The sequence below is a fragment of the Haliotis asinina genome, chromosome 4 (genome assembly GCF_037392515.1).
Source record: "Haliotis asinina isolate JCU_RB_2024 chromosome 4, JCU_Hal_asi_v2, whole genome shotgun sequence".
Taxonomy (NCBI): Eukaryota; Metazoa; Mollusca; class Gastropoda; order Lepetellida; family Haliotidae; genus Haliotis; species Haliotis asinina.
The window spans coordinates 59,861,029-59,877,461 of NC_090283.1; the positions used below are offsets into that span (position 1 = coordinate 59,861,029).

Sequence of the window (16,433 nt, forward strand, 5' to 3'; positions counted from 1 at the left end):
CAACACCTGTAACCCCCAAGTCACGATACTCAGAAACCCTTGCTCTGCGGCCGTGTCACGATCACTCAAAGGTAATCAATATTGTCAGTTTACAGGTGTATAATAATACTCTAGATGTCTTCTCATAAGTAGCCCGAACACTGAGAACATTTTAGACAAACAAACCCGGATAATGTTACACTGTTGTCGTCAAACGAAAAACGCCTTTTGTACCCCACGCAGTCTCAACATAAAAAGTATCTACATGTAATTACTGACATACATATGATTATTTACACGATAAATGCCACAATAGCAATGCAGCATGTCAAGTGAAAAAGAACACACATCACGTGTGTGCAGGTAGATCAGTGTAGGGCTGTGAAGGTATATCAATGTGGGGCATTGCAGGTATGTTAGTGTAGGACAATGCAGGTATATCAATGTGGGGCAGTGCACGTATATCAGTGTAGGACTGTGCAGGTATATCAATGTGGGACAATGCAGGTATATTAGAGTAGGTCGATGCAGGTATATCAATGTGGAGCAGTGCAGGTAGATCAATGTAGGAAAGCGCAGATATATCAATGTGGAGTAGTGCACGTATATCAGTGCAGGACTGTGCAGGTATATCAGTGTTGGGCAGTGCAGACATATTAGTGTAGGACATTGAAGGTATATCAATGCAGGGCAGTGCGGGTGTATCAGTGTGGAACAATGCAGGTATATCAATGTAGGACAATGCAGGTATATCAACGAAGGACAATGTCGGTGCAGTACTATAAGAATTGCCATAACTGGCTTGTACTTTTTATGGCCTTATAAACGTTGCATTATATCTTCACGTGTCCGTGCTACTAAAACAAGGGTATGTCAGATCGGAGTGTCAGACAAGAACATCGATTGGGGTATTGTCCTGATATACTGTCTGGTGGGTATACCGCTCCACAGGGTCGGGCTATAAATACTAACCTGTTTCGGCAAATTGTGGGAAACGCTTGTGATTGGTATGGCAAGACATATTAACCCTTTTCCGCGAACACCTGGTGTCATGGTTCACTTTCAGTGATCAGTTCACGTGACAGCTATTTTGTCACTACTGCAAATGGAATCTCGGACTCCTCCTTTTTACTAGTTCCTGCTAACCTAATATAACCCAACCCGACATAGTGAACACACAAAATGCGTCAGCGTTAATGTGCTTTGACGTAAAGATTGCATCTGCGCATGCTTGTAGCGTAAACCTCTGAGGATTTCCATGCAGCCCACCGCAGTCTGTTTCTGTGATCAGTCAAGACTGCATGCTCCTTTTCACTGACATTTTGCATTGTGACACTCAAACAAAGGACAAGGAAGTAGTTTCATCTTTGTTAAGAACTTACATTACATCCAGTTCATGGTGCGCGGTGACTTGATAATCCAACACAAAAGCATACATCTATTGTTGTCTTGCCTCACAAGTTTGTTAAAGTGGGGTATGTAATACTTGAACCACCTACTGTGTCGCTGAACCCATGTGCCTCGTTTTGTTACCTGCACATAGCCGCCCGTAGCAAGATGTCCCTTTGACTGTCAACATCTTACCCATGCATTTGCTGGATTTTCCAGTAATGCTTCAACACTCCATCTCTCGGTCATGGATATGCAAGGTATGTATATAGGTATGACACAACATAAGGTATGATAATTATGATTATTATGATTAGACGCAAGCATTGGTGACTACAACTATTCATGTGGATATGTGTGTGAATATCAGTGTATTCAGGTATTTCGGCTATGTGAGGATGTCATTGTATATTGCTGTTGGTGTATACGGGCATGTAGGCTTGTGGATATCGGTGTATGTTGGTACTGATATTGTGAATAGAAGGCATGTGGATATCAGTGTATTCAGGTAGTGTTGTATGTGAACAGAAAGCAAGTGGATATTAGTGTAATCATGCAGTGGTGAGAAGGCATGTGAATATCAGTGTACTCAGGTAGTAGTGTATGTGAATAAAATGCATCTGGATATGAGCGTATTCAGGTAGTGGTGTATGTGAATAGAATGCAAGGGGATATTAGTGGATACAGGTAGTAGTGTATGTGAAGAGAAGGCAAGTGGATATCAGTGTATTCGTGTAGTTGTGTATGTGAAGAGAAGGCAAGTGGATATCAGTGTATTCGTGTAGTTGTGTATGTGAATAGAAGCCATGTGGATATGATCGTAGTGGTAGATGTGGACATGCAGGAATGGGTATATCAGTGTATGCGGGTACTAGTATTTTTGGATTTGTGGGTATTCTGGATATGTAAGTATGTGGCTATCGATGAATATTCATATGAGGGTATTTGAATATTGCGAATATGGACATGAGCTTATACTAGTATAGGTGTATGTGTTCTCTGGTTTATATAAATTTAGTTCACTTGGCAGCGGATATATTGGTATTTGGGTGTATGGCTAGGGAGTATGTAGGTGCAATATATGTTATAAATATATTTACATTATACCCAGCAATTAATCCAAATCACTCTTATACCTATAGCTAAATATAACCCACAACATTTCAAATTCATGTATAAGCATTTCTGAGAATTTCAAATGTTACTGGGACATTAGGGTAGTCCAGAAGTTAAAGCGTTCGCATGTCACGCCAGACGCCAACATGGTTAAGTGTCAAGCTCATTCCTGGTGTCCCCTCTCGTGATATTGCTGATATTTTGCTAACGGGAGAAAATCTGAACTCACTCTCACATGTTCAGGGTTACGTATATTTTCTTCAAGCAAGCGGAGTTTATGACGTTTCAGAGACCGATCATGTTGACATCCTTCAGAGGAACCATAAGTACCTCAAAGAGAAGCTTCAGGTGGAACCTGTTCTGGACGCGTTGTATCAGGACTGTGTCTTCACACAAGCAGACTATGACAGGTGCAGGCAGGCTGGACCAGAGAAATGCGAGATGCTGTTGGAGATCCTAAAGAAAAAGGGGCAAGAAGGCTACAGGACATTATGTTCAGTCCTGGATACAACGCAACCTTTTATCAAAGAACGGCTTGATGGAACCTCAACTGAATCAGGTACCACGGCGTTATTGGTGAAGAGAGCGTGTTATTTGTTTATTCTAATCAGTGAAGAATAAATCTAAGAAAAATGTTAACAGAATGTATCGTCAAAAGTCACAAGGACTTCAAGTTGGTATGAAGTATTATGCCTATGAGAAGGGCCAGGTTTGTTCTTCCAATTTTGCAAAATTTGCATGTACAGTATGGTTCAAAATTATTGAGAATAGCTAAAGCATTTCATATTATTAAACGAGAACAAATCAGATAAAATTGAATGTATTGTGAAAGTGAACTGACCTTTTCATGTTGTGTAGGTAACAATTTAATATTTTATCAAGTCTCCTTGAGCTTCACGGCACAGTCTAAGACGGGTAGGCATACTTCCTATCAGAGAGGTTAGTGTCTCGTGAGTTATGCTGTCCCAGTATCGGACCACTTCTCTCTTCATGTCTTCAATTTTTGTCAACCCCTTTTGATTCACACATTCCTTCATCATCCCCCAAATGTTCTCAGTGGGATTTAAGTCAGGACTATATGCAGGGAATGGTAATGCAATCACATTTTTCTCCTGAAACCACTGCTTGGCATGTTTTGCGGTGTGTTTAGGATCATTATCTTGCTGCAAAATCCAGTCATTTCCATAAAACACATGTGCACTTGGAAGGAAAAAATTATCTAATATGTTAGTGTAGCGTTGACTTGTCAGATTTCCCTCAAACACACACAGCGGGGTCGTTCCTAATAAGGATATCCCTCCCCATACATGAAACTTTGGGCTGTATTTAGGTCGTCGATACAACGGTGCTGACGCAGACTTTGTCCATATTTTCACATTATTGGGATATACCCATATTGAGCTTTCATCAGTAAAAATCACATTTTCCCAGTCAAAGTTTTCATGTGCCAAACACCACTCAACACGCCTGTCTTTATGTTCTTGTTTCATGAGAGGAGAAGGAATTCCAGTCTTTTTCTCTCATCCAAGATCAATCAAATTTCTTCTAACTGTAGATTTTGATACAACTGTTGATCCCCTTTCTATCATTTCATACCTGATGTTGGAGATGCTTGCCCTTTGCTATTTAGACGCTAAAATTCCCAGCCGGACGCGATCTGAGAAGTCCAATTTTCTGGGTCTCCCTGCTCCTTTCTGGTGCCCAAAATCCTTTCCCTCTTTAAAATTCTTCCTAATCCTATACACAGTAGAAAGAGGAGTTCCTGTTCTCTCTGCCAATATATTTACATCATCAATTCCTTGATTACACAACTCAAAAATCAACCTTCTTTTATCTTCAGCAGACATTGTTGACAGTGCTGAGGAAATTGACGTCTGCTACAAATTCAGGGGAGGTAACTCTAATTGTACTGTACTCAGTAGGCCAAGATGAGTTACCTCCCTTATACCATTACTTAGTTTTAAGTATCAGTGAATCAGTTGAGGTGTTAGGATAGCTCAAAGTAAGAAGAAAAATTCTCAATAATTATGAACCAGACTATATTTCTATGACGTTTTTCAACAAGGGGGTTATTATTCATCTCACGGGTGCTTATTCCATGGTGTCGACGGACGATAACACTTTTAAGAATCGGTGGATATCATTATAAGCCGCGTTCAAAGATATCATGCATTATCATGGCGAGGAACTCGTGAGTTGGGATGTACACATTCCATTCATGTGGGTCATAGAACCAAGAACCCACCAGCTCTGTATGCTTAGAACGACACATCTTCATGATCATGGAAAATCAATTATCTCCTCTCTGTCCTATTTTACAAAAATACGCAGAGAGGAAGATACACTTCTTGTCTCAAATGTACATTATCGAACAAAGATAATTTTCTTAGCAATTACGTATTAATTACTTTGCATAAACAGTGCAAAATTCCACAAAACGTCCCAAAAATGCACTTTATTACTAAGCGCTATCAGAAGATATTAACATTATTATGATACTTCAGTGAAGTAAATGAGGGCATATCTATTCTATTTCAGGTCAAACAAGTAATATTTTTGTCAATAAGATCAAAATGGAGGCTTGGCATCGTAAGGAAATCGAAGAAAAGATGAAGCAGATCGCTCTGTTACAATCCGTGAGTCACATGGTGGGCGAGCTAAGCCGCCAGGGTAGTCATCAAGCGAGCTTGACTGATGTAAAACCTTTGACGTCAACTTCATGTGAAGACTCTTTCAATGTTGTCACAACCCCTAGTGTGCCGTACCCAATCGTGTGTACTTAAAAAATCCACGAATCCGTTGGGAAATGCCCAGATGGTCTCCACGTGGATACGTGCATACACCTAGCTGTGGGTACAGCAACAAGCAGTTAACTGTACTGTGACTATGTTTCTCAGTCCACCCAGGGACAATGAAACAATGGCTAAGTTTATCACACCATTGCACCTCACTAACTATCTGCAATCTGTTACAGTTAAGAATTTTGCAGTGACAAAGGTGTAAGAAATCCCCTGTGAACAAGGAGAACAGAACAAAGACAAGCTTAAAACATTCTTATTAAGGCAAAGAGAGCAGGTTATACAAAGTCACAAGTCAATTTCACAATACCGATTTCAATACAATACAAATGAGAAAAAATCTAAGGCAATGGGTCACCAAAGTCTTAGTGCGAGAGAGAAACAGGTATGCAGAATGTATCACAGGGAGCGGTCTGACAGCAGTAGATGAGGAGCTGACAGATGCAGATGATGTATATACTCCAGTAATTGTGTGTGCCACCCTCTCAACGCGGCAACTACCCTTTATATATTTCCCGAAAGTTCGAGCACATACGACCATCGCCACTCACGTGTAATGCCCTCGAATAGTCCCGGAAGTCAGCAAATAGAAAGTCAAGGGCAGATAACTTCCGGAAAGCCTGCTACCAAACTCCTAAAAGTGCTCACCATCTATTATACAAAATGTGACCCATCATAATTATTATTCAAAACACTAAACGTTGTGACCAATTGATAATTATTACTTAATAACAAAATATACAGAAAATACACACTCGTAACAATACACAATGCACAATGAAACAGCAGTTTTGTTGAAAACGTGCCTTTTGATGAGTCATTTATATAATGACCTTAACCCATCATTTGTCATGACATTAATTTGGAATTATTCAGGTCCAGGTCCATGCTTCTGTTTTGCTTTCAAGGAAAATAATGATCTCAAGCTGGAGATGGAACAGCTGAGAAGGAATCAGGTCGCAGTCGAGAGGACAAGACAAGAGGAGCAAGAGGGTTATATCTCACGCATAGAAGAACAAAGTCAGCTTTTAGAAGAGTGTATGTTATAAATGCTCAAATGATAAAATAATTTGATATCATCACGAAGGAAGGAAGAAAGACATGGTGTATTAATTTAGCAGCTGATCTTTTTAGTCACTGTGGTGAATTAGTGACTGACTTAACATTTTAAGTCACATCGGTAGTATTTCAGCTATATCGCGATTATATCAAGTTATATATTAAGACTAGGTATGGGTAACTGTGGTGAATATGTTTGCTGATTTGAAATAAAACATATCTGGATATGTTAAACTGATAAGTATACATTTGCCTTACATTTTCAGTGAAATCCCATTTGGCACAATCACAAGAAGACCTCCAGAAGTCAAACGAACAATGTGACGAACTGAAGAAGGTAAGCAGAAGAGATCTTACCGGGCTGCACGTAGAGTGCATAGCATGACACATGTCATAAAACATAAAACATAAAGATAGGTAATAAAACAATCTAGTGATCAATATCTAAGGACCCTCCACAATAAAGGAGAGGCGTGTAATATTCAAGATTCTTTTGCAATAGAGAAGTGCATGGATGCGGATCGATCTGTATTGTGTGTGGCTGTATAAAGTTGTCCTGACTTTATGTCGGCCCTCTCCTTTACATCCTTAATGTCCGACAGAAGGCAGGGTGACATAAAGTACTTTCTTTTAACAGCTTTTGGTGTGATATAGCACTTGGAAACCTTTCAGTTCCCGACTTCGCACCATAAGCAAGATTATAACAACTCCCATCTGCAAATTAGAAAATCGATATCTGCTAAAGGGTTTCACATCCATTAGTCGTAGGTCCTACTCCATTCAGATTATATTTCACTATCCTTGATTTTAATCGTGGAATAAATGATTGTCAGTGGGATGGCTAGTTTGAGCTAAAATCACCGACAACTGAAGGAATGATGTAAATGTCAGCTAAGGTCTCTGCAGGTAGCAGAACACTTAAAGTCGTCATGTTTCGAGAGAGATCTACCTTCAGTTGCTGATAAGCTACAGTCCGTTTTTATGTTGTAGTGTTCTATATGGTAATGTCATTTTGGGAGGACATAACACTTTAAAGTAAAATATGTGACAGTATAGTAGCTTCAGTCTCAATCTACGAAAGCATTTTGTGAGTTGGGATTTTAGACTACATATGTACTCGTGGAATTGAATGTCACTATTTCTTGTGTAAGCAAACGGTTCAACCCGTTCTCCAAGTAAACAATTGCAAATTCCTTTACGCAGCATATGTATTCCAAAATGTATTCCGCACGAAGTAACATTAACTTATAAAACTGGTCCCTAGTTCGTCACGACCCACGAACGTGAGACACTTTATACATGATCCCAACTTTCAAAACTATATCTCTTCACGCGTCAGATGTAGTTATATCAATATAAAGCACAGATGAATACTGTCAAAATACGGCTTATTCCTGCAGTTATGTCAAATGCAAGATGCACTATGCATATCAATAGTAAGAACTCTAAGAGAACAAAAGATGCGGGAAACAGTTAAGGCTATACGCTCATGGGGATCATTTGGTAAAAGCGAAACTGAAAGAGGCAAAATTAAAATACTCCCTAAATTTCCAAACATTGCCAAGCCTTGTAAATATCATCTTTCCAGCTTTGGAAATTTTTGGTAATGCGACATATCCATTTTACAAATATTTTTTAAATCATATTTTTTGTGTGAATTGTGATGGTTGTTCTGGGTCTTGTATAATTGTTTCTACTGAGAAAGTTATTTTTAAATATGCACTACTCAATCATCAAGAAGTGGCAGATCCTATAATGATTGAATTTCCCTTTAAGATGCTTGAAGAAGAAACAGAAGCCTATAAATCATTAGTGGGGCTTAGTGCATCACCAATTCGTGACAACTCCGGACACATAGGAAAGAAGTTGGATGAAGGTACGGAATAAGATATAGAAAGACCAGTACCAATAAAAACATCAAATACTATGACTCAGTTATATAATTTATCTTCAATGTTTAGTCTTCTTAAACGTAACATCTACGTAACGTCTACCATCAAATCGTACTTTAACTTTAACCCATGTTTGAAAATTCTTTGTTTCCGTTTGTAGCGAAGTCATATTATGATCTGAAGCAGGCCTGTGTCCTGTCGGTACATGGGCATTGTGATACAGGCGAATTGCTTCTCCTTCCGTGTCTGCATGCTGCTTGTGAGTCATGCATTGGCAAGCTGCACACCCAAGGAAGACACAACAAGCTTAGGTGTCCTTGTGGACAGGACTTCACAATGGAGGATGCTGTTCCTGACTATGTTAGGCGTAATGAGGCTGATTTTGCATCTAGTTCTGAAAAAGACAAGCGATGTACCTACCTTCAAAGAAATCATGATACCCTTGCTGTGGTTTACTGTACAGAATGCGATGATCATCTCTGTCCAAACTGTCTCAACATTCACAATTCAATAAGGCAACACAGCAGTCACACTGTTCGAGAAATCAGCGAGACAAAGATGAAATCCATCGTCAGCTTGCTCAAAGAGTCATACTGTGAAGAACACCCTCACAATAAGCTACAGTTGTATGACCACCATTGCAAAAAGCCAGTGTGCGTTGTCTGTTTGCATGGAGCTCATAAACTTCACAGCAATTCTGATTTGAAACACCTTCATGCTGAAACAAAGAATCATCTTTTAGAAGACCTGAAGAAGCAAGAGTGTAAACTTCAAAATATTAGAGATACACTCAAATGTGCCAACCATCACCAAAATAAATTACACGAGACAAAAAATATACTTGAAACCGAAATAATGACAGTGCATAGGAGTGTTGCAATAAAATTTCTAAGACGACAAGCACAACTTCTTCAAGATATTCCACTGGCTCTGAGGGACCAGAATGAATCAATTCAGGCACAGATAGACCTTGCCAGTAATGTTGAGGCATCAACAGTTAGAACCATAGACTACATCCAGCGAGCTTTAAAGTCAACAAGACACTGGGAACTCATCTGCCTAACGGAAGCAATCAACAAGAATTCAAAAGAAAACCTGAAGGTAGTGGAAACTACAGTAGACGAAAGAAGCATACAAGTTAGATTCTCCTTCCAGGGAAAGAAGGCCTTAGAAAAGCTCATTGACACTTCTGGCTGTTTGGCCACCAACATAAGGCAAGGTGACATCCCCGATACACAGCCTAGCATTGCAGGTACAATTGTTTAGTTTCCTTGAAGAAGCATCGTTTAATTCATTAAATAATTGCATCAACCAGCCCAAGTTTGTTACTATGACTTTATAACAAATTTCAAGACTTGAATTGTTTTGCAGACCTCCAAACGGAAATACACACCTTAGCACAATATGCCTCTGAAAGAGAAATGAAACTTGATGGAAGTTTAAAGGTAACTATAATGCCAGTAAACACAAAAATACGTTAAAATGAAATCGAATTTGCATTTTTTGCGTTATTGTGATTCCAAGTGAGCAATGTCTCCTTGCATTCTGACGACTGAGTGAGATAATATTTACACCGCTTTCAACATTATTCCAGCAATATAACGGCGGGGGATACAAGAAAATGGGCTTCAGACATAATACCCATGCGGATATACTGACAAGAATTATTTGGTTTGACTATGAGAAATATCAGACAGTCAAGAGCTAGTCAAACTGAAAGAAAAATGGTCAAAATGGAAAGTAGTGAAAATATGACCTCAAGGGAAAGTTAAATTCAGATGATTCTACCAAGACGTTTGTAAAAACAGGATTTTGATTGGTTAATTATTCAATTATTCTCATTTTCCAACACAGTTTGAACTGTATCAAAATCTTAACGCGATTATGGTAGAGTGGACATAAACATTCTCTGACGGAAAATGAGAGGTATATAACGGAATTGTGATAGGACTATTTATACATTTCACAACTTAAATATGTTTATTATTATTATTATGTATTACAGATTGAGATAGAAATGCAGCAGAGAGGGTTTGGGTGATCCTGGCACAGTCAGGCTGGTCAAGCTCATCATCAGCTCAGGGCCCTCGCCCCCTCTACACGCAGCCCAGACAGCGAATGGGACTTCTCCCAGGAAACACTGCCTAGTCGAACCCACCAAGAACTTTCCGGAGAATATGGAGGCTCCCCAACACTGCAGCCTTCTGCATTACCCAGATTGTCAGAAGGGCTGTGCTCCCGGTGGAGAACCCGGGCACTCTTCTGATCTGCGCCAAGAGATCAGGAGGTACCAAACCAAGGGCACCGAGAACAATGGGGAGCCTGACGACAGTGTACTTGGGATGTAAGCGAGACATTTCAAAGGCGAGGTCCGCATATTTATCATGCTTTTCCCGAATCTTGCCAATCACATTGCTGTCAATAGGGACAGAAAATTCTATGATATAAATAATTTCATTGGCTTTATCAAAAAGGACAAGATCAGGTTTGTTGGCTGGAATTCGTCTCAGGCTGTATATTGGCCTATTCCAGAGAAGTTTATAGCTGTCATTTTCCAGGACGCCCTGGACATGCTCAGGGTCATACCATGGATGGACCTCGGAGTCAAAGCCACAGGCATGGCGGTGACGATAATAAAACTTGCGAGCCATGCCATCATGTCTTTTAAGATATGCAGTTTGTGCCAAGGAACGGCATCCAATAACAAGGTGTTGGACAGACTCTGTAAATTCATTGCAAAGAATTATTATTATTATTATTATAAGTGTTCTTGTATAGCGCACAAATCAAACTGCAAGGCAATTTCTCTAGGCGCTAGGTATTTTTCCCTCGATCACCGGATGTCAATCTCAACAGCACATCGTATTTCAATCTCAACTCCCTGGGGAGTATACAACTCTTGCTGCCACTCGGCGCACCGAATTTATTGTGGCTCTCTCATCCTAACGAGATACTTTCTTACTTAACAGGCGTTGGCTGTCCATCAACAGAGATGGGTGAATTTGGAGCGGATCATAACCCAACACATTGGTATGAGCGAGTTATTAGACAATTCTTCCTAATTTCAGTGAGTGAGTGAGTGAGTTACAATTTTACGATCACGTAGTGACTAGAACTATTTGGTTTACCTTCTGGAAATATCAGTCGTAAAAGACAGTAAAACATTAGCATGTTATAACAATTTGAATCTAAAAACTAAACACTACAAATGATAAAAGACTTTATTGGAAACAAACATCAATATTACATGTAATACCATTAAAATACGACCTATGGGCAAGTCACCAGTCACCAAAACCAGACCTCTTAATTTCAGAAACAGCCTGGATGTATATTCTGAATGTACAGTACATGAACGGAGCGGATACATGTACAAGATGATTGAAGCATTGCTTTGTCTTGATATACACATACAAGATGATTGAAGCATTGCTTTGTCTTGATATACACATACAAGATGATTGAAGCATTGTTTTGTCCTGATATACACATACAAGATGACAGAAACCTTGTTTTGTCCTGATATACACATACAAGATGACAGAAGCTTTGTTTTGTCCTGATATACATATACAAGATGACAGAAGCTTTGTTTTGTCCTGATATACATATACAAGATGACGGAAGCATTGCTTTGTCCTGATATGCATATACAAGATGATTGAAGCGTTGCTTTGTCCTGATTTCTCATGGGTTATATCTTCCTGTATTCTGAAGTAATATCTCGACTCCTTGAAGGCGTGAACCTGCATGAATACGCACCAGCCCATATAACAGAGGCCAACAGAGGGGCTGACTCAGAATGGCTCTTAAACACTGCTGATGTGTATGAAGTGATAAAAACAGTAAGTACTAATGCATGTTCGTGAAAACATGGGAATGTACAATCCTACAGATTGTTAACTGAAACATAACAAATCAGTTACAGTCAGATTGTCAAATCAGCCATTCGGCATCATACTAGTCATTTGGTGAAATTTCATTTCATCTTTATGTTGTGGACAGGAGACGCACAGTCACAGGAGACAGTTGTGACGAGTGGCTGCTCTGGTCATAGCAAGTGTCTATTAAGGTGTAAATGCTTCAAAATAAAAATGTGCAACCGTCGTTGCCAAAATAGCTTTAACTGTTAGGGGCAATATGTGATGTTGAAATTGTTATCCACTTTTGTAGAATATAGTATTGACTGAAACTTTCTGAGCTGAGTGAAATGTATGTGTGTGTATATATATACATATATGTGTGTGTGTATTTATATTTCTATATAGAGAGTGAAAGAGAGAGAGAAAGTGAGAGAGAGATGTATATATATCACATACATATATTTCAGTCATTTCCTGTAAGACATACATCATCAGATCTTTCGTTAAAGCTGGCAGCAGCTAAACTATCGTTATTCCTTTGACTAGATGTTGACTGAGGGAGTGGGGCGTCTTGGCGAACAACAAACATGTATCAAACTGAAAGGTTAGTGACGGCATCTCTATGTCATTTTACAAAACATAAAGTACCTATGCTATGTTTGCTATCTGTATAATTCAAATTTGATTCCTGGCACGTCGTTTGCTTAAGCTTTGAACACTGGATTATGTTCCAGTTTGCCCATCCAATATGGACATTGTAGGACAAAACACCAGCCCCAGACTACTTGTGTGTAAGTACAGTGAATATCGTTCCATATACCACACACACTCTGAAGGTTGATACAGTGAGTGGGTTTAGTTCATACAGTTTATACAGTGAGTGAGTGAGTTTAGTTTTACGCCGCAATATTCAGCAATATTCCGGTAGTATGGCGACCGTCTGTAAATAAACGAGGATCATATAGTCCAGTGATCAACGGAATGAGCATCGATCTGCTCAAATGGGAACCGATGACATATGTCAACCAAGTCAACCGAGGCAGACCATCCGATCCCGTTAGTCGCCTCTTACGACATGCATAGTCGTCTTTTATGGCAAGCATGGGTTGCTGAAGGCCTATTCTACCCCGGACCTTCACGGGTCGAAGGTTGATACATCCAAATGTTCACACATTTGATTTTTGTTTGTTTACACTCAGCAATATTACAGCAATATGGCGGCGGTGTGTAAATAACCAGGTAATAAAAATTCAGTCATTATTATGCAACATGGAATGAGCATTCTCTTACGTTAAATAGAAGGCCTGGCCTCTGAAAATAGCTGTATGTGATATTTAAATATTTTTTTTAATATTAATTAATTGTAGGTCCTGAACTTCGCCTGGATGTTGCTCGGGCCAATAAGAAGTGTTGCCACGTAAATGCACACGGAGAGCTTATCAATTCACCTCTTGAAGCACAAGGGCAGACAAAGGGCGGTTTTCAGATGTATTTCGGCACATGTACCTCCACACCAATATTCATCCCTCCACAACTATCTGCAAAACCAAACGTGGACACCCAGAGTCCTCAATACTGGGAGACGCAATCAGACATTGGTGTTGTGAGTGAAGATTTGCATCTGTCAATCTTCGAGATGGGCGTTTCAGAACAAGGACAGATGGACAAATGGTACAGGGCTTGTAATCAGTTCCGGTCATGGAGCGTCCGTGTTTGGAGCTGCGACAGACACCAGGGGAGAATCTGCACCGCCGTGTACCAGGAAGGTGAGCGGGGAAGATGCTTCACCGACGCTATTCCTCTTTCACCAAAAACACAGGCAACCCTCCGCTTTGGCGTAGTGTTGGATGTTTGGAGGGGTAGAATCGGTTTCATCGATCTGCACAGAGAGATTGTGCTAGCCAAGTGTGATGTAGAGATAAGGGAACCACTCTACCCTATGTTTGGTGTGGTACCGAAGTCAAGTGAGTGTGTTGTGAAGATGAATCTTGTCAGCGGGCAGGGTATCAACATGACCGCTAAGAAGAAATCTCTCATTGATGAAGTGCTGACGCCAAGAGCTCAGATGTATTAAGGTTTCCATTTGAATTCGAAAACTAAAGACACTGAAGTGAAACTCATAAAGGATTTCATGTTAATGAGTGAGTGAAGTGATGTTTACGCCGCACTCAGCAATATTCCATCTATATGGCAACAGTCTGTAAGTAATCACGTCTGCACAGTCATTCCAGTGATCAACAGCATGAGCATCGATCTGCGCAATTGGAAACCGATGACATGTGTGAACAAGTCAGCGAGCCTTACCACCCGATCCCGTTAGTCGCCTCTTACGACAAGCATATTCGCATTCTGTGTCAAGCATGGGTTACTGGATGCGTATTCTACCCCGGACCTTCACGGGTCTCGTGTTAATGAGTTGAGACATACATGAAAGTTGCCATGTGTGACCCACATATCATTCTGTACATTGTTCTTATGCAATTCATTATCTGTTTGATTAAATATCACTTTTACAACACTGTGGCTATATTATGAAAGACACACTTTAGACTATTATTTTGAAAAAGTTTGCAATTAGCTCAGGTATAAACATCGAGAGAGAGAGAAGGGGGGGGGAGAGAGAGAGATCCCCTTCATGTGAATGTAGGTGAGGGGTAACTCTCCTACGAAGAGGCATACATCAGATCATATTCCCCTGGAGGGAAGCATACAACTTTTATTATCTCACCTCTCACCTCTATGTAAAATACTTCAGCTTCTATGGTTTCAAGTTTCCGTGTCACCCCTCCAAAAAGGGTATCAACTGGAATAAAAAATATTACCCACTCGAGCTAAAACAAGCTTAAAAATAGACAACTTAAACATTTTCGTTATAATAGGAATCATTTCATTGTACTTGGAGACAACAGAACTGGTGTCTTAACATCACAAGATGACAATATAATAATATATTAAAACGAAAATATTATAACACCACGTTGTTATATACTCATTGTTGGAATCTGAAGTTGGAAAAGACAAACTCATTAGAACAGGGGATGGTGCTTGTCAAATGAAGTGAGTGGAGATTTAACGTGACGTAGGCAATATTTCAGCCATATCAGTTGTGGCTGGAACGAGTGCGTGAGTTAAGATTCAACGTGACATCGGTAATATTTCCGCCATATCCACCTGGAGCTGGAGTGAGTGTGCTATCAAGGCGTATGTAACCGCCTCATGTAGTATATGTAAAAGTGTTTGATTTCAGCGTCTCAAATACGCATCCAGTTGAATTGAACCTAGTGCACTGTTCGGTTCCTCGCTATATTAGGAACAAACATGCTAACAAACATGAAACCAAATTAAGTTATTTCTGCTTCCCCACATTACTGCGAAGACAAGAATGCATAAGTTCCGTTAAACGAAGGATAGTGACTGAAGTGACGTGTCCAGAGAATCGCGGGTGTGTCTCGGCCACTTCGATACTTGCTGTCTTGAGTCGCGGCGATCGGCTGCTCTCAGTCAGTTGGCTGATCAGAAACAATTACCATCCTGACAAGGTAATGAGGTCAAGGAACAGCACTCCTATCAAGAACCCAATTGATCTGTTTTTGTAAAGAAACGACGAAAGATCGCATCGGCAATACCTCAGCTATATCGTGACGAAAACAATTTATGTGAGAAAAATGAAAGCATTTTGAAGAATGAAACCTGTCGCGGTGGACTGAAAATACTCATGTATCACAGATATGGGTATAAAACTTATTTATACTTATTTATCTACATGTCAGTCAATAAATTCAATTCTTTTAAAAATGCAATAATTAAATGAGAACTGATGTTAGTAAAAAGATCCTTCAAAGTAAGTGATTTAAAATAGGAATCCCTTGTGATGGAATAATCAACACAGTCAAGTAAGACATGCTTGACCGTGATTCTTTCATCACAATGAACAACATAGACCTGTTATCCGGTAATCGGGAAGATATTTTTCTAGATCCAGTGACACAAACCACTTCGCCACCGTCCTTGGACCTGTCTGTGAACAACGATTTGTAAGTGTTATATTTGTTTTTTAATTGATGATATTCTTGTCTATATTGTAATTAATTAGTTTCTGATTTTTTAATGTAGTTAATGTGAGGTCAACTTATGGTCTAACCAACTGCCAAGGAGGAGAATAGAGATGTCGGGAAGGACTGCCAGTGCCGGCAGCAGCAATGGTTTCCCCCAGTCTTTTCGCAATATGTGATTTATCGGTTAGTAACTGATCCCCATGTTTAAGATGATGGATGTTAGATTTAGTACCTTTACCTTTAATTTTCTGGACCATGTTCCATATGCATTCGAGGATTTAT

General features: G+C 39.8%; 1 protein-coding gene across 3 annotated transcripts; it reads left to right on the top strand.

The window, feature by feature from the left end:
* Nucleotides 1-1,485: 1,485 nt before the first annotated feature.
* Nucleotides 1,486-14,614, top strand: LOC137282629 (polyamine-modulated factor 1-binding protein 1-like). Of its 3 annotated transcripts, none has more exons than XM_067814412.1 (13): nucleotides 1,486-1,628; nucleotides 2,774-3,043; nucleotides 5,023-5,120; nucleotides 6,191-6,320; nucleotides 6,608-6,678; nucleotides 8,118-8,217; nucleotides 8,394-9,485; nucleotides 9,605-9,678; nucleotides 11,203-11,263; nucleotides 11,951-12,078; nucleotides 12,643-12,700; nucleotides 12,831-12,887; nucleotides 13,464-14,614. In XM_067814412.1, the coding sequence occupies exons 1-13, from the start codon at nucleotides 1,616-1,618 to the stop codon at nucleotides 14,168-14,170; spliced, it is 2,859 nt and encodes a 952-aa protein (XP_067670513.1). In that variant the 5' UTR covers nucleotides 1,486-1,615; the 3' UTR covers nucleotides 14,171-14,614. The 3 variants fall into 3 exon arrangements, with proteins under 3 accessions (XP_067670513.1, XP_067670514.1, XP_067670515.1); XM_067814413.1 differs by having other exon boundaries at nucleotides 11,972-12,078; XM_067814414.1 differs by lacking the exon at nucleotides 12,831-12,887.
* Nucleotides 14,615-16,433: the final 1,819 nt, after the last annotated feature.

Coding starts and splice junctions, on each gene's coding strand:
- LOC137282629 (XM_067814412.1), top strand. Junction 6,321..6,607: donor AAGTCAGCTTTTAGAAGAGT/GTATGTTATAAA, acceptor TTACATTTTCAG/TGAAATCCCATTTGGCACAA. Junction 6,679..8,117: donor AATGTGACGAACTGAAGAAG/GTAAGCAGAAGA, acceptor TTTCCCTTTAAG/ATGCTTGAAGAAGAAACAGA.